At 26.9% G+C, this 27355-nt stretch overlaps 1 protein-coding gene across 3 annotated transcripts; it reads right to left on the bottom strand.

Annotated features, from left to right (window-relative positions):
• Nucleotides 1–366: 366 nt before the first annotated feature.
• Nucleotides 367–27355, bottom strand: LOC112802645 (LEAF RUST 10 DISEASE-RESISTANCE LOCUS RECEPTOR-LIKE PROTEIN KINASE-like 1.2). 3 transcript variants are annotated; one of them, XM_025845954.3, is made up of 5 exons: nt 26367–27284; nt 14248–15492; nt 2884–2922; nt 1911–2162; nt 367–1637 (listed from the first exon to the last, which is right to left on the bottom strand). In XM_025845954.3, the coding sequence occupies exons 2-5, from the start codon at nt 15149–15151 to the stop codon at nt 655–657; spliced, it is 2178 nt and encodes a 725-aa protein (XP_025701739.1). In that variant the 5' UTR covers nt 15152–15492; nt 26367–27284; the 3' UTR covers nt 367–654. The 3 variants fall into 3 exon arrangements, with proteins under 3 accessions (XP_025701739.1, XP_072093911.1, XP_025701741.1); XM_072237810.1 differs by having other exon boundaries at nt 14248–15631; nt 26367–27209; XM_025845956.3 differs by lacking the exon at nt 14248–15492 and having other exon boundaries at nt 26367–27355.

Here is a 27355-nt window from a genome sequence, read left to right as displayed (position 1 = left end):
CATCTACCTTGACCTGAGTTGATATAAAATACATAAATATGGTTTTACTAAAACTAAATATTTTAGAACACCTTATTTTGATATTTTTTATTGAGTCGAATAGAAATTCTTCAGTTGCAAAAAGGTACTTGAATCAATGCCATTTGAGATATTGATACTTAAATATGGTTTAGTTTATTGTAATATATATATATATAGAGAGAGAGAGAGAGAGAGTTTAATGTAAAAACTATAAATTTGATGTGTATTTGAAAAACTTATAAAAAAAATAAAAATAAAAAGGCAATACTTTTTATTAATATTATTTAATATTTTATTTTTATACTATTAAATTTAATATATAAAAATATTTTTGTTGACTAAATATTAATCAAAATAATAAATTTTATTGATTTTTAAACTCAAATATCATTAATTTCTTAATTCAATGTAGAATGACTTAGATTTCTACATAGACGGACAGATTTATGTTCTCTATACTCTTTGTATGACATTGATAGTGGTATGCCGCATAATACAATCATCTATCCTATACAAGTGGATGAGAATATATATAATATTCATTCATGCTCGGGTTAGGATACAGTCACTTCCAACAAAAAAAAGTGCTGAAAGCAAGAATGGATTACCAACAATTGCTAATAGCTTAATGTATTAAGCACTAACATTAGGCGTAGTGGATTCACTTTCCCAGCTATCAGTAACAGTTATTGGCGAAGAAGGTGGCTTCACATTCTTCAACAACACAATTTGGTCCCATTCTGGTGAAATTGAAGGTTGTGGTTGTTGAGAATTTACATTACTGACACCATGACCAGCATCTACTACTTCTAAATGCTCTGGTTCATGCTTCCCACTCTCAATTCTCAACAGCATCTCCAACACTTTCTCCATTGAAGGTCTCAATTCCTTGTCCCGTTGCAAACACTGAAAAGCTAATTCCGCAACCGAAACAACCATCCTCTTAACCTCATTGTCCGAATCAAAACCCAGACAAGGGTCAACAAGCTCAACAAGTGAACCTTCTTGAATCTTCTTTATGGCGAGATTCGACAAATTAATCTCATCCTTGTCTCTGTTCATATCAACAGCCGGCTTAGACGATATTAACTCGATCAGCACGACTCCAAAACTATACACATCACTCTTGCTCGTAAGCTGATAACATTGGTAATACTCCGGATCAACATAACCCGGAGTTCCTTGTGGCGCCGTGGAGACATGTGTAACATCATTGGGGAATAGTCTTGAAAGGCCAAAGTCTGCAACTTTAACGCAATAACTGTAATCAAGAAGAATGTTGTTGGTTTTTACGTCGCGGTGAATGATGTCAGTAGCATGGAGATAAGCTAAAGCACTAGCAGTTTCTACAGCAATTTTCATTCTTGTGGACCAAGGTAGTAAGCCAGGCTTTGCTGATTCACCATGAAGATGAGAAGCAACAGTTCCGTTGGGAATATATTCATATACAAGCAGTAGTTCGCGGCTCGTGCGTGATGTGCAGCCATAGAGGGACACAAGATTCTTGTGGCGCAAACGTGTGAGGATCTGCACTTCGTTCATGAACTGCTCAACTCGTCTGTAGTTGTGCTCGTATAAGCGTTTCACGGCTACTTCTCGTCCGTCGTGGAGTTTCCCTGAATGTTATGAGCTAAGCATAAACTATACAAGGGAAGACCAATTGAACTGAATATTCAACCATGCTATGTGTACATTCAAAATCAGCAGCCAAATCAGTTATCCGTATAGAATACATGTTGAAGTACAAAATATATATTAAAGATAAATAAAACAATATATGTATTTATGTACAAATACATGATGGTTGATTTGGTTGCTGATTTTTGACGTGCACATAACATTTTTGTTGAATATTTTTCAACTAATAAGTTCAGGTTCGAGTTGCCTACCATAGTAGACGGTCCCGAATCCTCCATCTCCAACTTGTTTATTAAGGTCGAAGCGGCTTGTTGCTTCTTCAAGCTCCTTGTAGGAGAAAAGGGGAATTCCAAAGTACACGCTTCCGCCTTCTACGTCTGGATTTGAGGAGTGATCAGCATAAGTGTTTCTTGTCTGGAATTCACGTGAGAAACTACGTCTTCGTTTGAAGAACAGAAGGAGCAATCCAATGATTAAGATGCTTGGGAGTATGACACCTAATGCTGTGGAAGGGAATCAAAAGAAACTATCAATAGAGGTTATCAGATTCTACTGAAATTTATTTGGTCTGAGATATTTACAGATGTTATATTAACGAATAGTTTAGTTAAATACAGAAATATCATATCACTCAGAGAAGCTATGATAAAGGATATAATTAGAGTAAATATAGTACTCTCTGGAGACTCTCTTATACGTCTTTTATTAGAGACTCTCTTATACGTCTTTTATTAGGATAGTAAATTAGACCTTCTAATTTAGAAAAGATATTTGTTTTTAATTAGGATCGTAAATTACCCATAGCATGGGTGTATCTCACCCTAATACGTTAGATTTTTAAAAATGTTATTTGTACATTAAAATCAGTCACTATTTATTTTTGTATAAATATATGTATGATTTAATTTATTTTTAATATGTATTTTATACGAGTAATTGATTTTTGTAGTTGATTTTAGTGTATACCTAGTATAGTTATAGTTGTATAATTTTATAGTACTTTCCTATGAAGTGCAATAGTGCATGATTGCATGACATTGACAAAAAGTAAATAAATATTTATAGATCTTTCAAGTTTTTTCATATTTTTGGAAGAGGGATTGAGAATACGCGTGAGGAGAAGGGTTCTTCCATTTTTTACATCCTTAAGGAATGTGAAATCAGAATCAGATTTTGATGGCAGACAGTGAAAATAACAATTATTGTGCAGAAAGTACACATTACCTATGCCAACTTTCCCAGCCTTGCTCAATCTTTTTTTCTCTGCAGCACAAATTCAAAGACACAATTAATAAAGATTCATCAATATTCAAATGTATGAAGATAATAAAGTTCTATAAAACAAGAAAAAAAAAAAAACTCCAGTTGTAGAATTGTAGCACAAGTAAGATTCAGAAGGGAACAAAAAGAACTTGTGTTTAAAACAACGAAAGCAACTACAACTAGAACTCGTGTAATACCATTGGCACAGTAAAATTTCCCTTCACTGTTAAGTTGACAACTGCCCTCTTCTAAGGTAGTGACAATTTACGCATTCATCAGACAACTGTACCACAGTTAATAAATTAGCAGTTAAAAACGTAAATGGATCTCGCGAATCCGGGAAGTCTTTGATTGGAAGGTTGATTGGTATGCATGCTGTCGAAGAACTCATAGGACTATGATTGATGGAAGGTCCATAATATAGATCATAATCATCGGCAGAGCACCCTGAATAATTAGAAATTCCTTTCCGGAGCAATACATGGACCATATGCTTGTTGCACTTCAGTAGAGTTGTGTTGTGTTTGATATGAAAATGAGCAAAATGAAAGCTGAAAGGAAGACTATAATTGTGGCTGAAGGCTTCACAACTTTTGCTTTCCAGAAGATTGTAGAGATCGTTGTCTCTTATGTACATCGAGGTAGTCATGCCATCCAGATCCTTATTTACATTCATAACTTGGAAGAATTTCCCATTGTTCTGTAGTTGGATCTGTTTAGGTTTGGAATTAGAATCACAATTGTGTATTGTCAATATGCCACATTGCTCATATCCTGTTTTGGTGAAAGGGAATCTGATTTTGCCAAGATATCCACAATCAAGTGAAGGTGGACAAGGTTCGGCTACTAAGCGAAGAGTGAGTTGAGAAAAGACTAGGAAGACAAATTCATGAACTAGAGCCATCTTGAATACCCAAATTTATGAGAAGCAGCAGCATATGGAATCAAGCAGCATGATTTGTCCTTTTCCTGTTACAGCTTCCTTCTTCATAAATATATCACTTAATTCGCCATTGTAATTTGAAATTAACCAAGGTAACTTGTTGAACTGAGCATAATCGAAGAAAGAGGTGTCAATTGGGTAGGTAATAACTAATAACAAACCAATTTGGATTGATCGAGTGGTTTGTTCACTTAATCGATTAAACAAATATCAGGAGTTCGAAGGTTGATGGCTGATCATTCCTTAGCCTGTTGGGCTGGAGGATCCTTGGGAAAACAAAAAAACTAACCCCCCATACAAGGAAATTTGAAATGAGCTCAATTTTGGAATCTTAATTTGAAAGAAAAAGAATTTGACATTTCTCTTTAAGACTATATAGTTCAAGGTCTCAATCAAGAAGCCTTGGTAAACTCTATAGAAAACAGAATAGACCTAATGAAATCTTGTGAGCATGTTCAGGAACATCACACTGACTGAAATGTTGATTCTGGGGAATAAGTAACAGGTAAGAGGTAAAAGTACAGGAATAATGGTGGCATAAAGAGCAAATGAAAAGAGAGGAAAGGGGAAAAAGGCCAAAGGTCTTTATTTTAGGATGTGAGGAGTTCACACTGTGAACCAAGTGACGCGGATTTTTATGTGGGACTACGTACAAACGCGTCTACAAGGGAATGCTGGCATCGCATATTCACATCTACCCAATCATGCCGTCAAGAACATGAGTATGATTAACGACTTCGAAGTTCAAACTTTCTGGGCACCTTCCTAGTTCTCATTCTCATCTATCTATCTTGTCTCTAAATTGTAAATTTCAAGTACATAAAGTGCATGTTAGTGTTGCAAGTGTGAGGAGTGTTGAAGTTAGTCCCACATCTAAGAAAGCATGGAAGAGTGAGGAGTTTAAAAGATGAGAGACCCATTAACTTGACACCTTAAGGTTTTGAGTTGGATGTAGTGTCTTCTCATCTTATGTTCTCTCCCCACGGTTGGCCCAACAAAGTGGTATCAGAGATGAGAGACCCACGGTTGGCCCAACAAAACAAAGTGGTATCAGAGTGGTATCAGACTAATAAGTGCTACTATATTAATCTTGTGTTTATTATTCAATATGGATAATACTAAATAAATTTGGTGTTACTTAACTTGATTAGTAATCATCATTTTAACTAAGCTTATATTCGTTTAGGAAAAAGTTGATGAATTATCAGAATTTATTATTTTTGACAAATATTTTTAATTATTAATTTAATTTTTTTAATCTAATAATTTAATAATATATTTTTAATTTATACTTTTAAATATTATTAACTAACTACTAACTAAAAATAATAAATTATATTGGTCCTTTAGTATTTATCTTTGTTTATAGAGGTTTGACTTTTTTTAGTGTCTTAACTTTTTTTTTTCAAAAATGTTTTTATTATATTAAAGAAAATCTGAAAATATTTTTTTGTTCTTCATATTCTTCTATTAAAGAAAATATAATATTTTATCTATATTACACACATTAAATTGCTTATTATTCACGGGAACTTTATAATACTAAGCGAGTACAAACGGTAACTTCTTGGATAGAGTAGTAATTAACCTTTTTCTATTATTATTATAGACAATATAAATGGATATTTTCACTTTTCTTTTGATAGTACCACTCTTTATTCATGCAATAATAATAATAATAATAATAATAATAATAATAATAATAATAATAATAAAATAGAAAAAATAAGCACAATAGTGAATAAGATACGACAAAGAATAACAATAGATATTTGTATTTTAGAGTAATAGTTAAAAGTTTTAATTTATCTTTTTAATTATTTTTCTAATTCTTAAAAGAATAATAAATTCAAATATACATATATATATATTATTTTTTAAAAAGTACAAAAAAAATTTTAAATTAGAAGAATAACTAAAAGATTGAGTTAGAATTTTCAATTATTTTTGTTGTGAGTTTAAGCTGAAACCTATTAAATATAGAGGAAGAAACGTGGGCTGCTAAATAATTTAATGAGCTAGTTGATAATGATTTATATATTTAAGTATTACTAGTTTAAAAACGGTAATACTAGGGAAGCAAATATTCATTAATTATTATAATAATTAATAAATATTAAATAAAATAAATTATAACGGTTTTTTATTGTTTTTTTATCAAATATTTTCGAAAAAGAAAGCCAATTAATTATTAGGAGAGAAATTATAGGTGCAAGGTGATGTTCCTCACAACGTGTAACTGTGTAACAGTATCTAAGGAAGATATCCTCATCATTTCCTTTTTTTTCCACCCACTGAATTAACGCCACTCCAAGGTCTAATTCAGTGGGCTAATTTATGATATCAGTTTTTCATCTTGAATTTTCAACATCATTTGTTGGCTACTATTGGAGTGGAAAGTAATTACATTTGATCGAAAAGATTTATTTTACGAATTTTTTCCTCATAAAGTCAAAGGAAAGCTAGCTAGAATACTTTTGTATATTTATGGCTTCAAAAGATATTTCAGATTTTAATCAATATAATAAAAAAAAGAAATTGGTAAACCTCATATAGGAGGAGGATAAAGACTGTGTATTAATATATTTATGCTTCAACGAACTATATATATATAATTTAAGCTGCCTATAATATAAAATAATAAAGTTTAGTATGTTCTGATCAATTGTCTACTTGAGAATTTGCATTAAAGATCTTAAAGTTTACTGATTGATTTTTTATATCTTTATGTCTGACTTTCTTTTATTTAAATAAAAAATTTTATTATTTACATAATTACATTAAGATATAAAAGTTTATCAATTTATATATATATATTTACATTTTTGCAATCATAAAATTAAAAAATAATTTGTAACATTTTCGAACGTATAGCCTGGAAAAACAAAGAAATTTTTTGTACAATTTTTGGATCTTAAAACAGTAAAAATGAAGCACAAAACAATCATTCATTTTTAATTAGTTTTGAGCCAGCGAAAACAAACTTAAAAATTAGACCTCATTTTGTCTCATTGTTGCTACCTATCAAAACAAAAACGATTTACTTTTTGTGATTCATTTTTGCTGTTTTTGCTTGTGAAAATAGAGAGAAGGAAAAAATTGTCTTATTTTTATTGATACAGTCACCAAAAATCTTATAAATCTTGTTTTCTCAATCTCTTATTAGAAAACTGAAACTAAATGTACAAATTGATGAATTTTTGTACCTGAGTTAAATTTATAAAAAATGAATTTTTTTTATTTAAATAAAAAAAGTTTACATGTCTTGTCTCCGTTCTTTCAAATACTCCTTTAAATAGTCACAAAAAAAATTACTCTTTTAAGTGTAATCTTAAACTTTAGTATTCTTCGGATAAAATAAATAAAATCAAATAAAAATAAATTCTAATAAAGAATAAATTATTATTCAATAATTAAGTGTTACGGCAAAGTTACTTCCATATCTAAAAAAAAATGTTCTATTACATGATTTTATTTATAAAAGTCAAAAATGGTCGGCAATGATTTTTTGGTACAGAACTACAGATGACATATGCTATCGTCATCACTTGTCTAGGAACGAGAAGAAAACTGAGATGTGAAAGAGTCTAACAAATAGTTTAGAAACTTAATTTCACAACTAGCACACTTCTTTTCTTGTAAATTCAACGTTGGGTGTTACGACTTACGAATACAATCATGTGTATTTCAAGTTTGAGTGCTTTTGTCATCTTTAAATTTTTTTTAAAGATATTTCGTTGTTTTCATCTTTCTAGTATTTCTATCTTCAATTAAAGTTTTCGGGAGACATGGTGACCACAAAATCCTTAATAAAAAATAAATGACAAAGCGATCCCTTTACTATTCACATTTGAGACATAATAGTATTTTATCTAGAATTACATCATTTTTTTTTAAAAGTAGGGACTATCTAGTCTCTCAAACACCGTTTTAGGTGAAAAAGGAATGGTATGGCTCAAACTAGTGATTAAAGGATTGCTTTGTCTCTTTTTTTTTTAAATATTTATCTATTTTGATTCTAAAAACTTTTAATAAGATATTTTAGTTTTTAACTAAAATTAATTATTTAATTGATTTTTAACTATTAATTTTGTCAGTCACTTAAATTTTTTATTCTGTCAACTCTAATGAAAGGTAAAATGATCCCTAACAACTCTAACAAAAGATAAAATGATCTTTGATTTTCTCTGTTTAAAAATAACACCGTTCTCTCCTAATTTTTAAAATATCTCGTATAACTCTAACAGTCTAATATTACAACTTGAAGTTATATAATTTATACTCGACAACTTCAATATTCACAAAAAAAAAAATTTCCAACTTATTCTAAAATCAATAAATATGGACGACGGTGGAGCAAAAACAACATATATGGACAAGTGGTAATGAGTCAGACATGGAGGACGAAGAGAATAGAGCACGGCGGCAGTGCTAGTGGCAATGATGGAAGAAGCATGAGAGAATATCATTGGTGGAGGGAGAGGGAGGGAGGAAGGAGGGAGGGAGGAAGGAAGAAGAAGGAGATGGGAGGAGGGAGAATAAAAGTTGATAAAAAAAAATTGATAATTTTTAAAAATAAAAATAAAAATGTTAAATTTTGTATTTTATATATTATGTGTCATTGTCAGTTGTTTCAATTCTAAAGAAGAATACTAAAAACATATATTTTTTAGATGAAAAAGTATAAGTAATTAATAATATTTTTGAATAATGTGTGAATAATGTGAATTAATAGAGTTAAAAAAGTAAATTTAATGAATAACATTAAATTAAAGTGTAATGTACTTATATTTAATTGATAATTATTTATATTGTTCAAGATAATCATTATTTACTTAATATTTTTTTTTGTAAATATTTATATATTAACGTGTCTATAAAACATTTATATCTCAATAAACAAATAGAGGATGGGTATCATCATATTTATGTCTTCGTTGAACATGGTGACTAATCAAACATTACCTTATGTACTACTGTGTTCATAAAAATAATTATTTTAACAAACAAACCCTAAATATATATCGGTGTCATAATAATTTAGAGTAAATGAGTAATTATTAAACTAATTAGTTAAATTAATAATTTTAAATTAGTAATTTAAAGTATTTATATATCTATAAAATTAACATAAAATAAAAATAAAATTCATATATCATTTAGAAATTCTAAGATCTAAGTGTCATTTTTTAAAAAATTGATTATTATGCTATTTGTAATTTTATGTTGAATTTTTTTAAAATTTTATTGTTTTTAATTTTGATTCGAACTTAGTTTTCAATTTTTTGTTTTATTAATATGTATGAAATTTCGGAATGATTGAAATTTCTATTTGCTTGAAAAAATTTGATTTTTCTGCGGGTATGGTAGGATAAGGTAGAATTTAAAACTTTAGGGCGCAGGTAGGGTTAGGGTTAAGAGATTTTCAATTTGCGAATAGCGTAAGGTAGAATTTTAAGAAAGTTTTCAGCTAGCAGGTGTAGAGTTAGGGTAGAGTCCAAATTCTACTTTACCCATTGCAAGTCCTATGTCCATGCCTTAAAGATTGCGTTTGGAAGACAAGATTGAGACTAAGACCGCATTTGGAAGAAAGACTAAGATTAAGAAACATAAATTAAATTAAGTCTTTGTATTGTGTTTGGTGTAAAATATACTAGATTGAATTATATTTCAGTATTATATTTAGTTTAAGATAAATATGGAGATTGAGGGGTAAATTTAGAATTTGAAAAGTTGAAGGAAAGTATTTTTGGGAAGGAATGTTATTATAGTTTCAGTTTCTGTCTCTACAAATTTCAATCTCCCGTGTCTCCATTTTCTGGAGGTATTGAAAGGATTGAAATTTTGTGTCTTGAGATAAAAATTTTAGTTTCAATCTCTAACTACCAAACACTACCTACGAGATAGAAATTGAGAGACAGAGACTAAAATTAAATTTTTGTATTGTGTTTAGTATAAAGTGTACATAATCGAGTTATGTCTCAATTTCTTGTTTGGTATAAGATAAATAGAGATTGAAACAAACAAAATTACTTGATTAAACTACTTAAATACTCTTTTTAATTAAAAAAAATAAGATAAAGTATACTTTTTTGTTTTTGAAGTTTGATAAAAATTTTAAAAATATCTCTAAATTTTATTTTGTTTTAATTTTATCTCAAAAGCTTTCGACTAACATTAAATATACTCCTGACGGGTAATTTTTTAAAAAAATTTAACACCGATTCAACAATAATTTTATAAGAATTATCCCTCAACACAAGAAAATCAAGCATAATTTTCATACATCATTATTATATTGATCTTAAATTTTTTAAAAAATTTAGCCGTTAAAAATATATTTAATGCAAATCAAACATTTTTAGAACAAAATTAAAACAAAATAAAATTTAAAAATTAATTTTAAAATTTTTGCTAAACTTGGAAGACAAAAAAAAATATACTTTACCCAAAAAATTAAAAACAAAATAAACCTTAATGACATTCCCTTTCCTTTTCTCATTTTCCCTTTCCCTCTGAAAATCATCACCAAAACGAAGTTGCAGCGCCGTCGCCACACCAAGTTCTCCGACCACACCATTGAGGGAGGATACTCTCCGCCGCCGTCTCGAAATCCTCCCCCTTCATCGCATCCCTCTCTTCGTAACAACTTTCTCCAGATGGCAGAATAGAACAGCAACACAACGCAATCACAGAGAGACAGAATAAACGCGATAATAATACGACAAGCTTTAGTGGAGGCAAGCCTGGAGGCTGACGAGTCAAAAGTGGGAGAAACCACGAGGGGACGCCGTTGATGAGTGAGGTGAGGCTGAGAGTGAGCCCGGGAGGAGATAATAACTTAAATTTCTTTACTGGTTGGTTTTCTGGTGGATTCATTACTGATGTCACCGACAATAAGGGCAGTAGTGGCAGAAAAAATGAAAGTTACAAGAGGCATGGTCTGAGAGGAAAGAAATTGTGGGATTATATTTGAAATTTGACTAGTTGAGGAGGAGGAATATTTTTGAAAAAAAAAATTAAAATTTTAATTTTTTATATTTTTATTTTTTAAAAATACTAAAAAAATTAAATTTTATATTTTATAATTAAAATTTTATTTTTAATTTTAACTATCAAACATAATATTAAATTTTAATCTCTTAATCTCTTATTCCCAGTTCTGATATCAGAGAACAAACGCCAACTAATAGACATAAATACTAACTTAACGGACTGGACTGTCTACACCATTGCTATTACGAAGGCGCATCAAATAGTCTTATCTCTTATGTAAACCGGTTGTCATATTCAGTGGGAAACACATTTAATGACTTTATCGGAGTACTTTTTGTTAGTTTTTGTTTATTAAATTCATTTTTAAATGTTAAAAATAAATTTACAAAACACAATTATATAACTTGTGTCTTTCAAAAATCACTTATTCTTATTTATCAAATATAACCGCCAGAACTTTAAGAAATTAATTTAATAAACTACTTTTGTAGAGTCCAAATTTTATCAAAGTCACCCTAAATCGAGTCATCCACACGTTTATAGAATTTAGACCATTTGAGTGAGCGACACCAAATTACATTGAATTCCACAAGTATCATGGAAAGTCGTTGTTAAACTACCACAATAACAATTAACTCCAAAAAAAGCCATATTAGGTTGGCAACAAAAAAATTAGCTTGTTTCACGGTTATAAAAAGTCAAGGATCAAACTGATTATCAAATAAAAATTGTGACTAAATGAGTCTTATCGAATAAAACCATTTTTACTGAAAAAGGATTGTAACATTATTTAAAAAAAATCTATGAAGCACGTGTACTTCGTTAAATTGTCGTGTCCGCATGCTGGATATATTTCGAACATGATACTTTTTGACTGTTGTCTCTAATTGTATTTTAATAAAAAAATAAAAAACTTGGACATGTTTAGACACACCTAAATACAATCATGTGTCAATGTATCCAATCTTATTCGTAATATATATTTTTAAAATAAATTTAGAAATAGTATATATTATTATTTATTTTAAATAAAAAATATTTTAAATAATTTATATAAGTAAAATAAGACATTAAAAATAATTAAAAATTAATTTATGTTTTAATATCAATAAAATATTAAAATATCATTATGATTTATCAAAAAAATACTTTATATTTTATATGTACATGTATTTCTGTATTTTATAAGATTTTAAAATTTGTATGTCAGTGTGTCATATCATATCCTGTGTCTATGTCAGTGTCTAGAAAAAAAATTTTCACCTCATTTAATTTAAAATTTATTTATTAAGTTTCTATCTTGTAATAATATTCTGACAAATACAATAATAGTAGTAATAATTAGTCTAATATAGTTCATAAACATACATGTTAGTATGTCACCATGTAATCGGAGTATCGCATGAATCAAGTTCATATTGGTAGAGGTGGGCCACTAAATCACTAAATAAACGATTGCTTTGTTTTCTAACCAAGTGGCAGATAGTTTTGACTTTTGACTATTGAAAGTTAAACTTGGGCTATTCGCCGAAGTCTACGTGCCAGCCTAATCATGTCTTATATAACTAACAATTCAGCCATATATAAAGATTAATGAGTTGTTTGAATTTATAGAAAATAAAAAAAAAATAAGAAGAAAAAAAATAAAAAAGTAAAATTTTTGTTATTTGAATGAGGAATGAAAATTGGATAAAAGAAAAAATATAATTAAGATCTTATGTAAAGTTTTTTTTAGATGAGATAAAAATAGAAGAAAAATAGATAAAAATGAGTGAAATTATAAATTTATTTTTTAATTAATAAAACAAAAAAATATTTTAAAATATTAATATAATTTATATTATTATATTTTTCTATTTTTTATCTAAATGAAATTTTTTTTTGTTTTTTATTTATTTATTTATTTAAATAATACACAAATAATTTTATTTTTTATTTTTTATTTTTTTATATTTTTTATATCCAAACAAAGTGGAAAAATAGTGTTTGTACTAATTTTATCTTTTATTAATTAATTTTAATACTAACATTTCAGATTGGTCAACCACAAAGCCAGACCGTTTGAAGTTATTCAATAGAAAGAGGAATATAGATAACTGTTTTAGTTAATAAAAATATTTTGATTCGGAAAAAATAATCTTTAAACTAATAGTAGCACTCACGGCACTCCTAAAGATTAAAGAAAACAGAAATTTGTCAAATTTTAATAATTTTCTTGTGAATCAAGGGCGTCTTACTTTCCTTTAAAGACTATATTGTTAAAGTTAAAAATATACAGTTAATAACCAATTTAATCTTTAAAATTTGAAATAAAATTTAATTTGATTTTCAAAATTTTAATAGACTTAAATTAGATTTTGAAATTTGTAATCATAATTTGTATTTATTTTTAAATTTATTTTTTGTTAATAATGTGTTAATTTAATACATTAACTTACTACGATTCTTCAACCAGATTCAAATTTTATGTGATCGAGACTTATTAGAGCTTTTGAAAAAATTAATTTCTAGAGCTCCAAATTTTTTAAATTGAACTTGCTATTATCGTATTCGTGAAAATACTAGAAAGCAGTCAAATTTATAGAAAGTCTAGTAAATTTCAGTCGCATTAAACTTAGGCAAAATTCAAATTTCAGCAAGTTAGCGTATAAAATCAACACACTATTTACAAAATTTAGTTCGAAAATTAATGTGGGTTATTGTAAAATTTAAAATGCAAATTGACTCAATTATAATTTTAAAAGCCAATTTGACCTCAAATTCTTTTAAAAAAAGTGAGTATTAATTCTTCAAATTTTATTAAGTTTAAAATAAATTATTACAAATATATTAAAAAATATTCAGACACACAAAAAAATAGTCTTTAAAATAAAAATGATAGAAAGTTTAAAAACTATATTAATTTGAAAAAAATATCAAATATTATTAAAAAGAATTATTTAAATATTTTTTACAAATTAAATCAAATATACAAATTATTTATTATTTCTAAAAAAATAATTTTTTTATCAAATTAATACTATATTTTAATAAGATGATTTATTATTTTTATCTTTTAAAATAATTTTGTACCGCTCTTAAATATTTCACTAAGTTCTCAGTATTTTATATAATATGTTAAAAAATAAAATATGTAACTAATATTTTTTTCTTATATTTAAATTAAAAGTAATTTTACATAACTAAAAACATTTATTATTTTTTTAATATTATAAATTTTAAAATCTAGTCATATAAAAATTGACTTACATTAATTAAAAAAATAAGTCTAAAATTTCTGAGTTAATGTCAACTATGTTGGCATTTTTTCCTTAAAAATATAGGCGCGCTACCACTCTCCGTAGATTTGATACTAAGTGAGACGAAGAGGAGGAGGAGGAGCTAACCTGGTTGTTGCGGTCCAGGTGGCGAAGGCGGCGGCGGAAGATTACACTGCGCAACATGAACTCCATCACGGCAGAAGCACCTGAAAGCGTATATAGCTGGCCTTGTATCAAACCCGCATCTTCCCCCACTATTCAAGCACGTGCTGCAATTACTTGCATTCCAACTCATCACAAACCCTTCTTCAAGAGCTTCTCGAACATTCCCTCGCTTTTCATCTTCCACCGTTGCATTCACCCACCCACCTCTGCAATTCTCTTCCGCTACTCTTACATTCGTGACGTCTTCCGCATACAACGCCACAACGGATAAATTACTATGAACAGAACACCCGATTTTATGTTCTTTCATCTCTTCAGGAAGCAACGTTAAGTTACAACCATAGAACACGAAGAGGTTCCTCTGATTGGGAGCAATACGAAACCTGTACTTGCCAACGGTGAGATTCTGTGTGGGAAGAATGCACTGAGAAGTGTTTGGAGTTGAAAAAACGGGGTTGGAGACTCGGAGTGAGTTGTTGTTATAGAAGATTTGTTGGATGATGTGTTGGGTGTTGAAGAGATCGAGAATTGGGAAGCCATTTTTGCCACAAGTGAGATCAAAACCTGGGTACCCACAAAAGGGTTTTTGTTTCCCTGTGATGTAGAAAGGGTAGCTTATATCTGGGCCGTGACCACAATTCACGGGCTCGCAAGCTGTGAAGTTTGGAGCTGTAGCAGAGAAAGTCACTTTGATTTGGACCAAGAAGAGGAGGATAACGATGTGATTGTGAAGGGGAAAACGTAACAAGAACTTGAGGAGGATGTAGGGGAGAGTTGGTTTAATCATTTGAGATGAATCAAAATGAGAGCATGGAAGAAAGAGAGAGATTGAAGAACTGGAAGTGGATGTGTCTGAATATGTCATCAAGAAGGAGAAAAAAGTGTGTGATATGGCATGGGAGGGTTTGACCAGCAACCGAAGTCGATGGCTGTTTGTCTGGTACTCTCTAGATGTCCTTTCTTGACCTTTCGGAACGAAACTGCCCGTAAGAGTATATTTGTTTATTTCTTTTTTTCAACTAAATGAATAGGAATAACTTAAAAAGCCCAATCTGAATCTAGTGACTCTATTGTGGTATATGCAAGTAGAATCCGCCTCACAGTTACTTTGACATGGAAAAGTAAGTACAACTTCAGCGTTGCTTTACTTATTAGACTGCTCCTGGAAGGACGCTTAGAATCCTAAAGAATCTTCTCTTCTTTTATCTAAACCAATTAAAATATGGAGCTTTCTTCAGTGGAAAAAGTATCTTCTGGTCTTTGATGAACCAAAAAGTATCTTCGGTTTGGATTAGGTTTAACATCTTTTAACTTGTATCCCATCCTTACTAAAATTGGTTTGGTTCTATTCAAATAATTGGATATTCAATTAAAATTAAGAAAATAACATTAAAAGTTAGGAACAGTATAGAGAGAATGACAAAAGAAAATAATGTAAGAGATTATAACAAATTTATATTAGCACATATTAAAACTACATATTAATATCCAATATCAACTCTACAAATTATATTTTTTTTTTTATTGAATATATAAGGTAATTGGGTTTATTCTATTTTTGTAAAATTTAATTCGATACTAAATCTAAATGGGAATGAGTCTAATCGAATTTTATATAATTATATCAAATTATCCGTTAAATACTATAACCGATTAAATTGGATCTTCCATTCTAAAGGTGATTAGGTGCAGTTTTTCAGCTAAAGGTGCTTGCTCCCCGTAGCTACTCTGGCTTTTGAATTTGGTATAGCTCGAGGGTGTGTGCAAGGTGTTTTTGGTTTGTGAATTTTGAGAGAATGTTTTAGTAGGGACAGTAAGCCATGGACAAATTTAAAATGTGATATTTTAATAAAGATTTTATAATTATCTTTATGTGAGAATAATTTTTTTTATTTTTGGATAATAAATTGTAGTTAGATTTTAATATGTTATAAAAATAATTTTTATTTAAAATGTGGTTAAGTAAATTAAGTTATACTTTTAAATGAAATATTATTTAAGTAGGTGCTAATTTAAAAACAAATTAGATAAAGGAGCCATAAAAGTAGTCACATGGAGTCTTGTAGAATTTTTTGACACCTATAGGCGATGAAATCAAATTGTTTGTATCGTTTTTCCATATACGAAAATGCGGTGAGAACCAATGCCTTACACTAAGGTAGGCTGTGCATAGGTGGGTTTGGCTCGAAGATTCGTTCGATCTCGAATATTTTATCGAATATTTTATAGATTAATTTGGTGTGATTTTGTCAGGTCTAAAGTTAGATAAGGATCTTAAAAATAGACCAGATCATTATTTTAGATCGGATCCGGATCATGGTTTGAGTAATCCAAAATCGGTTTCATGGTCCGGTCATCATATACAATTAATATTTTATGTTATTAGTGATGGATGATGACTATTTTTATGTGAAATTTAAGTATTATAAACTTTAATATTTTGTATTATTGGTTATTATAAGACTATAAATTAATGTTTTATGTTTAAAATGCATAAGATTTTAGATTAATTAATGCATAATATTGTGTTATTTGTATTGATTTAAATATTTTGTGTTATTAAACAATATTAGTATTGATTATGGTTATGATTTAATTTTAGAGAAGAGTTGGTTCTTATTATATTTTTCTAAGTAAATTTTACCATGTCAAATAATGGTTTGAGTCTTAGAAATTTAGATATTTTCACATGCTAGTTTATAAGAAGGTATCAAGGTAATGTAATGTTAACGGCTCGATTTTCACCCGATTTTTACCCAGTATAATTGTAACCCGAAAATATATAAGTTTCATCAAGTTTATGGTCGATTTCGGGTCTAATAAATAAGTTCGGTATATATTTCGAGTCGAATTTGAGTCATATCAAACCCGATTTTATCCGACCCATGCACACTCCTACACTTAGACATGAAAACAGGTCAAGTCGAACTAAATTTTTCTTTTAATAGATTAAGTTTATTAATTTGAGCCTAACTTGTAATTTATTATAGGATATTTATTAAGTATTAAATTTGGTGATATGTCTGGTCTTTTTCAAAACATATTAAAAAATAAAAAAATATATTATAGAATATTTATTAAGTACTAAATTTTATTTATTTAAATATTATAAAAAAAATATTATTTACAAAAATAAAAACTATTTTTAAAATTATTATTGAAATTTAAAGAAAAAATAAATATAATTTAGATAATTTATATGTATAATTTAATTAAATAGATTTAATTTTCTGATATTTTTTTAAAAAGACAAGATATAAGTTGATCAAAAATATTTTTTTTAAAAAAATCTAGAAATCACCACTAACTTTATTAAAAAAAAATTTAAATTTCATAAAATACTTCTTTATTTTACGTTTGAGATCTAACCTGCCATAATTACCTTATATATTAAAAAATAAAAATATAGAATTTATATTATTTGTACTTAACTTTAATCAAATTTTAACCATCATTCATCTATTTTTTTTATTCATATTTTTTTTATTGTAATTTTTTTTATATTTTTAAAATCTAATTCTAATTTAATTTTGGTATTTAAATCAATACAATTAAATATGATAGGTCCAGATTTAGTCACAAAAATATATTTACCCAATTCATTTTAAATTAATTAAAATTTAATTAATTTGGTTATCAATTTCTTTCAAATCCAATTCAACCTAACCCAATCCAATTATACCCCAACTTTATGGATTAAATATTAGAAGCGACAACTATAGTTACTAGACGATAATGTAACATTACTATTACGTTCTTTGATTTGTGATTATTTAAAATTATTTTAAATTTAATTTTAACTATAAAAATTTAAAATTACATTCAACTAATAATCTAAAATAAACGACTCCAATAGAATCTTAAAAAAATCTTATGCAATATTTGAACGCATTTAAATTTGTTTTCAATATTTTTTTCTTTTGAAATATATTTTGACAAATTAATTTGAAATAATAATTTACAAAAGAATGTTAATTCTGTTCCTAATATATATTTATATATCTTAATTAATTAAATGGTATGTTATAATATAGTTAATTTCTAAAATCATGATGCTATAGAAGAAGAAAATAAGATAATTTATATATATATATATATATATATATATATATATATATATATATAAAACAAGTTTTATGAGATAAATTATAATTTTAAATAAATCATTAAAATAAATAAAATTTAAAATTATTAATTAATTAGATTTTATAAATTAATTTAATAACTTAGCTTATATACTAATAAAACATATTAAATTTCCAATAATAATTGTCATTTATAAAAATATATGTTAGAGATTATAATTAATGTGTTGTAGTTTTATAAAAAAAATACATTAATTACTTGATAATCTTATCAATATGCATATATAGTTAAAGCAAATCAACATACACTATTTTCTTTCTAAAGTTTGACTGAAATTTTAAATTTTCAAACAAGAAAGAAATATTGTAACATCCACCCAAAACGAAATTTGAATTGCTCTCTGTTTAATATTGATAAGTTTAATAATTTTTTAAGTTACATTAGTAAAGTTACATTAGTCTAAATATATTAAACAATTTTAAATTAATAATTTTTTAATTTGTGTGGCAAAATGTCATACATTTAAGGAAAAAGATTAATTTATATGTTGTGGTTGTGGCTCGTCCTTTTATTCTAGTATTACTCCCTAATGTTAATGAGTGTTTCTTTAGTTCTCTTAAAACATCTTTTTCTCGACCAATTGTATAATTGGGTCAAATAGTGTATTATTATTTTTAGGTTTATTTATATGTAAGTAATAATATATATCAAGGATGCCTTTTTTTCATCTTTAATTTTTTCACTAGCGGATATGTTTTATTTTTTGGAATTTCAAATCTTTTCATTTCTGTCTTTCTTTAAAAAGTTTAGCAAGCAAGAGATATATTACTTTGATCTTTTCGGAATTTATATACATACATGTTTTTTTCTTACTTTATGTAATTCAATTCGTTGTACTCAAAATTAGCGACGGAAGTTGAAATAAAATTTTAAAAGACAAAAATTTAACATAAAAATTTAATAATAATATTTATATTAAAATAAAATTAATAAATATAATTAATTTTTTAATTTGTTATTAATAAAATAATAAATAAATAATTCTTTAAATAAAAAATATAAATAATTTATAATGGTACCTTTCCAATTTTTAGTGACTTAAAATTTTCAATAATTAAATCAAAAATAAACTTTTCAATAATTTATAATATTAATTGAATTTTTTTATCAATTTATAATACTTATTGAATATTCTAATATTTTTTATCATATAAAAAATTAAATTAAATAAACAATTTTTTTTATTCTTATCTTTTTTGTTAGATAACTTTTTTATTTGATTTGATTTTATTTTTTAATTTTGATGTATTATGAAAACTAACAAATACCCACCCAATTCAGTCTAAATTTAATATGTTTTTAATGTTTAAAACTAAAAATTATTATGCAATAAAAATAAGAGATCGATGAGAATCAAATATTTTAAGTTATAGTTAGTAAAATATTTGAATCAACTGAACTATTTTTTTATTTTTTAAAAAAATATTACTAATTTTTTTATAAAAAATTTTAAAAAACTATGACCCTATTATTTTAACTAAATTCTGCTCCTGTCCAAAATCGAATTCTAATTTCTACATAAATCTTTCAGGATAAAACCATTTAATTAGAAATTGAACTAAAAGTTAATTCATTACAGCCTACAGTAAATTAGTAGTGGAGAGAGAAAATTGCCTTTTTTTTATGTAATTTGTTTTGGGTTCAACGAATTATATAAAATATGAAAAAAAAAACATGTATGTATGCGAATTTCAAAAAGGACAAATAAACTAATAATATCTCTCTCCATTCACTCTATTATCGTAAATTACCCATATATTAAATATATTTTGTTAACATCAGAATGACAAACAAGTATAACTAAGAAATATTAAAATACATGCTTTTAACTCACACAACTTTCTTTAAATATAATAATATATTTGTTCTTAGTCTTCTACAATAATTATATAAGATAATGTTAATTCAATAAATTTTAAGTCAAATAATAAAGAAGAATTTATCTTTTCAAAAAACAAGCTGATTTTTGTCCCAAAAAAAATATATTTGGGCTCCTAATAAAATTATTTTAGAATGATTTTTCTTTTAAAAAATTATTAAATAATAACAAAAATTAGTATTATGGAACTTTTATTTATAATTTGTGAAATTTTGAACTCCCCACAAATTTTTTCTACAATAGAACTAATTACCATCATTATCACAGACTTTTTCATTATCATAATTTCTATCTATATTATTTCAATTAGGGCAATTTACTTATATAAATAAAATGATAGAATCCTTTACCTAAATGTGCAAAACGGATTGTTGTTACGTGTATATGCAAAACCTATTCTATGTAATTCGTGGTAACCCACCACGGTTTCTGAATTGTGCATAAACCGTGGCAGGTTGGGACGGTTTATGAGAAAACTTAGATGCTTGTAAACCGTGGAAGGTTCCAGCGGTTTATGAAGGAGGCGCGGAAGGCATAAACCGTGGTAGGTTACCACGGTTTATGAAGAAGGTACACTAAATGTAAAACCCTGTAACCCATCACGGTTTATGAAGACTGCAGCAAAATAAGTCATTTTTAGAAAAATAAAAAATTTAAAAACCTAAATTTTTTATTTTTATACTTTTAGAATATAAGATTAAATATTTTTATTTAAATTAAAAAAATAAAATAAAGTCCAGCAATATCCAATAAACAACAGATATGTAAATTTATTATTTTTTTAATTTTTAAACTAAAAAAAGTATTTTTTTTCTAATAGCAGAAAAATAAAAAATTACAAGAATATCTAAAAAATAAAAAATTGAAAAAATTTAATTTTTTTAAATTAATTTATTCTTAATTTGTAACCAATTACATAAAAAAAATCAATATAGCATTATCCGATGAATAAAAAAATAAAAAAATATTTTTAAAAAATTTAAAATTTTAAAAACCTAAATTTCTTACTTTTATATTTTTAGATTGTAAGATTAAATTTTTTTAATTAAAATTGAGAAATAAAATAAAGGCCAGCAATATCTTGTAAACAACAGATCTGTAAATTTATTAGTTTTTAATTTTTAAACTAAAAAATAATTCTTTTTTCTAATTGTAGAAAAATAAAAAATTCTAAGAATATCAAAAAAATAAAAAATTGAACAATTTTATTTTTTTAAATTAATTTACTCTTAATTTGTAAACAAGTGCAGCAAAGAAAGTCAACTCTCTGGGTGTAGCATTATCCGGTGAATAAAAAAAATAAAAAAAATATTTTTAGAAAAATTAAAAAATTTAAAAACCTAACTTTTTATTTTTATATTTTTAGATTATAAGATTAAATATTTTTATTTAAATTAAAAAATAAAATAAAGTCCAGCAATATCTAGTAAATAACAAATCTGTAAATTTATTTTTTTAAATTTTAAACTAAAAAAATACTTTTTTTCTAATAGTCAAAAAATAAAAAATTCCAAAAAATCTAAAAAATAAAAAATTGAAAAATTTTAATTTTTTTAATTAATTTATTCTTAATTTGTAAACAATTGTAGCAAAAAAATTCAACTGTCCGGGTGTAGCCTTATCCGATGAATAAAAAAATAAAAATATTTTTCTAATAGTCGAAAAATAAATGATTCCAAGAATATCTAAAAAATAAAAAATTGAAAAATTTTAAATTTTTTTTAAATTAATTTATTCTTAATTTGTAAACAACTACAGCAAAAAAAGTCAACTGTCTGGGTATAGCATTATCCGATAAATAAAAAAATAAAAAAAATATTTTTAGAAAAGTTAAAAATTTTAATTTTCTTAAATTAATTTATTCTTAGTTTAAATTAATTTATTTTTAATTTATTCTTCATAAACCGCGGTGGGTTATAGGGTTTTACATTTAGTGCACCTTCTTCATAAACCGTGGTAATCTACCACGGTTTATGCCTTCCACGCCCCCTTCATAAACCGCTGGAACCTCTCACAGTTTACAAGCATCTAAGTTTCCTCATAAACCATCCCAGCCTGCCACAGTTTATGCACAATTTAAAAACCGTGGTAGGTTGCCACAGATTACATAGAATAGAGTTTTATACATGCACGTAACAACAATCTATTTTGCATATTTGGATAAAGGATTCTGTCATTTTATCTAAATAAGTAAATTGCCCTTTCAATTATGCAATCATATATTGTTATCATTATCATCTTCTCTACTATTATTAACACACACAGCAATATCATCAACATCACCACTCATCATTCTCTTCTCTCAATTTTTGTGTCACGCTAATTTTTCTCTTTCAAAAGTTTTCATATTGTAATTATCTTTTTTTTCTTATGATATTATTTCCGATAATGGTCCTTCTCCATTTATTCACTACTTGTAAAAGAATCTTTTAAAAATAAATTTATTAATAGTTTGTAAAAGAATTTTAAACCTCACAAATTATAAATAAAATCCTCACAAAACTGATTTTCTTACTATTCAATGAATTTTTTAACAAAAGTATTGTCCTAAAATAATTTTAATAGAGACCATAATATCTTTTTTTAGACAAAAATTACTCTGTCCTTTTATAAAATAAACAAAAACCAAATTGAATATTTACTCTAATAAAGAATTCTATTCTAATTTCAAGATTTTTTTTCACTAAAATTGTTAGTCCCCATATACATATCATATTGTTAAGATAAAAGTTATCTCAAACATTATTTGATGAGATATTTGATAGAGTAAAGTCGAGGCAGAAGTTGAAAGCACTTTTTCTTTTCTTTTTTTTATGGTTTTTCTTTAATTTAGATTAAAATAATATTCTTATTACTTTTTGATATAGCATAAAATGTATATCTTATGTTTTAAAAATAATAAGATTTATTATTTTTTTCCATAATAGTTGTAGTAATTATTTTTGTACAAAAAAAAAGGTGTATCAAAAGAACAATGCAAATAACAAAATCAATATGATGTTTAGAGGATGCATACAAGAAAATTTTAAATTTTGAGTATTTGATATTTGAGAGAGAGAGGGAATATATGATGGTGAAGATGATGGTGGAAGTACAGAGAAAAGGATAAAATTTGAAAAAATGTTCACCAAATGTTAACAGTAAACAATTTGAGGATAGAGTTAAAATTAAAATTTATTAAAAATATTATATATAAAATTAAAATAAATTAAATATTAATGATATTTTTAAAATTTTTTAAAAATATTAAAAACAAAAATATATTTTATCCAATATAATAAATACTAGAGAATTATTGCCTTAGGAAGTTTGCAACAGTAGTGAAAAATCCAAAAGATATTAACCATTAGAGATGGAAAAGTATTCTTACTTGCACCACCAAAAAATCTGGTCATAAAGTAGGACAAGTTTGGCTCTATCCACTTCTTAATTATGGATTTAAAATAGAACTAACTATATATTTAGTACTTGAACGATTTAGGTATTGACATAAAAATTTTTTAAAAAAATTACCAATAAAATAATTTTTGAATAATTTAAAAATATAACAAAAATGACTAATAAATATTATATTTTTATAAGTATAAAAAAATTTTTGTATTCAATAAACGAATTATTCATTTAAACTAAAATTTTGTACTATCATTTAAATAAATATTTAAAAGGTATAAAAAAATTTAGAACAAAATTTAATTTTTAAATTTTTTTATTTTTTTAAAAAAATTAGTCATTCATAATAAAAAATTTAAAAATAAAATTTAGTTGACATAAAATTAAAAAATTTTAAAAATAAAAAGATTTTATTTTTGTAATAATATATATAAAAAATTACATCAAAATATGATCTCTAAATTTTTTTTAGAATATATATTTAATATATATAATTTTTGTTGTCGTATTTTTAATCTTTTCAAAAATTTATTTATTATTAATATTTTTTATAATTATTTTTATCATATGAACTTTAGGATACCATTTTAATAATTTACTTATTTAAAATATCAGAATGCGTAGTGATTGAGGTTTGTGTAAGTTTTATTTTTTATTTAAATAAAATAAATTGATTACTTACTCAATTAAATATATTTTCAAATTTTTATCGTTTTAAATATTTAGGTAAGATTTGTTGGTACAAAGAGTGAAATTACGGATTTATATTGATTGTTTACATTAATTTCTCTAAGTCTTCTGAAAATAATTATTTTTTTTATTTAAATAAGAAAATCGGTTTGTGTAAGATGCCACGTCAAGTTTGATCCCAGCAATAGTTGGAATGGTGATTAAAGAGCATATGGTGTGTGCATAACAAAAATAAATAAATAACAGTATGTGCTTCTTTCTGGCGAGCTGAATCAGCTGATTGTGGGTACTAGAACTATTTAAAAAGGTTTGGTTCCACTATATGTGAAATTGTTTATTTGATTTATTTTAATTAAAAAAGTGAATATCAAAAAAAGATTGTATAAATTGAAAATTATTAGACATGGTAATAATATATGTATTTTATGTAAAAAAATATTAAATATATTTATCACTTATTTTTAAATTGTGAGTTTACTGACAGATACGATGTTAATGACTAAGTTTGAGAGATTATAGACTATTTCAGACTCACTAAAAAAATACTATGAAAACTAGACATGTGTTGCTAATAGGAAGAAAGAGCGCAACAAATAGCGCATATGTTTTTTCTCGGTTATTTAGAATATTTGGCTAGAGAGAAATCGAAAGATATTCAATAACACGGAAGGAATGCAGAGGAGGTGTTTCATAAATTTGTAATCAGCTATAGAGAATGGAGATGTTCAATAACACAGAAGGAATGCAGAGGAGGTATTTCATAAATTTGTAATCAGCTATAGAGAATGGAGTAGTTTGAATCTCTTTGATTATTAATAGTAATGCCGGAGATACACTAAAAACAGTTTTCTGTTCATTGCTTTTACATATTCTTTTTATTTGTTAGTTTATTCTCGTTTCATCGTATTATGTTGAACTCCTTTGTTCAAACAAAAATAAAAAAAAAAATAAATTTGTCGCAACACACAACTAAAAAGAGATTATATTGTTAGTTCTCTTCCTCATGGCTTAAAGCTCGTGTAGGAATCTCGAACTCTTCTTGTAATTCATGCTGGTATTAACTCTTAACAACAAGTAGAGCTCAAAGTGTGTTATTAGTTTTGGTGGATAATCATTCTCCAACATTTTGTTTAGAACGAACACAGTCACACTATTTAAATGACACTTGAAAGATTTTGGTGCTCACCAATAGACTCAAAAAGAACAAAAGTCTCCTACAACTCCCCAATTGGTATATCATTTGACATGGTCCAACCAGGACTATACTTTCTAGCAATTACTTTGAATTTACTTACACTATCCTATCAAGAATTCATAACCTTTTAGGGGGTGATAAGTATCGTAGTTTACTCTTTTATTTATTTATTTACCTTCTCTAGTATTAAATTTAAATTATTATCTCAAATGAACATAAGTTCAAATATTTTTCTTCCTCCATTCTCTTTATCTTCCATTTTTCTTTTCTCTTTTCTTTCTCTTTTTATTAAAATTACTTTATGTAGTAATTTGTTTTATTTCATAAAGGAAGTAAGAATGTCAAATAATATTAATAAAACATTATTTAATCCATGAACAAATTACAGTAGTCTTTGTAATTTTGAGGTCAACAGATTTGTCACAACTCACAAGCATTTAATAATAATTCTGATAGATGTAATGATGGAAGAAGAATTTGGATTACGACTGTCTTTTATATTATCAATTTTATCATTTAATTATATAAGAAAAATGATGACATTTTCAAAATCATCCTCCCATAGACGACAAAAAAAAATAAAAAATCATTCTGCGATCCTAATTTGTAACCAAAAGAACGTTTGAGTACTTTAATTTTTTCAATATATGAAATGTGTTTGATTTTTACTTTGTTCGAAAATTAAATGAATTGTTAAAAACTTAAAATAAAGGAAAAAATTAATTACTCGATAAGTGGATTAATAATTGACAATAGGCGGAGAGAGGAATATGGACAAACCTGGTTGTGGATAACAGTTCTCTGAATCAATTCTATCACGACAGTAACACCTGAAAGCATAGTGGTCTTGATCGAACCCACACCTTCCACCACTGTTGGAACACTCACTGCAATTTTTGGCCATCCAATTCATCAAAAACCCTCTTCTCAGCTCCTCTTCAACCCCTCCTTTCTCATCTTTCACCCACGTTACGCTCACCGTCCCCCTGCAATTCTTCTCCGCTAACTTCCGATTCTCCACATCATCCCCATAAAGCGCCACAACTGATCCCGTTCTGTTTTCAGCTGAACACCCAATACTGTGGTTTTGCATGTTCTTGCAGCCATAGAACAGCAACACTTCCTTCTGGTTCGAAGCAACACTGAACCTTTTGCTGTGGCCGCTGAAGTTTATCAGTGGGGCAATACATTCCGTGGATCTTGGCCCCGAGAGGCCAGGGATGGACACTCGAAGTGATTGGTTGTTGTAGAAAATGTTTTGGACAGTGTATAGAGTTTCTGAGGTGGTGAGGATTGGGAAGCCGTCGTGGGAGCAGGTGAGTCCGTAATTGGGGAGACCACAGTAGGAGTTTTGTTTTGATATGATGTAGAAGGGAAAGCTTACGTTTTGGTGATTAGTGGTGCCACCACAAGTTTTGGGTTCACATGCTTCGAACTTTGGATTCATAGAACACACAGTGATTCTTGTTAGAAGAGAGAAGAAGATTGTTAAATTGAAGGTGGATAAGAGTGTTCTTTGTTTCATTTGGAATGTTTCAAGATGGCGGCTGAGAGATGGTGGAGTTTAATTTGGAGAGGAAAGGTGAAGTTATCATGATAAGATTTTTTTTTTTTTGTTGTTGCGAGTTTGAACTTTATTCAATTGGAGTCTACTATTATTGTTAATGGTAATGCTTTTGACTTTTTTGTTTTTCGATAACGCGCGTGCGTCACTGTTTACGGTTGAATAATTGATCACTACAAAGGTTTGATTAGTGTATTCGGGAGAT

The sequence above is a fragment of the Arachis hypogaea genome, chromosome 5 (assembly GCF_003086295.3).
Source record: "Arachis hypogaea cultivar Tifrunner chromosome 5, arahy.Tifrunner.gnm2.J5K5, whole genome shotgun sequence".
In the NCBI taxonomy this organism is placed as follows: domain Eukaryota; kingdom Viridiplantae; phylum Streptophyta; class Magnoliopsida; order Fabales; family Fabaceae; genus Arachis; species Arachis hypogaea.
The sequence above is the reverse complement of the archived record's forward strand: the minus strand, read 5'-3'. Positions and strand labels throughout refer to the sequence as shown.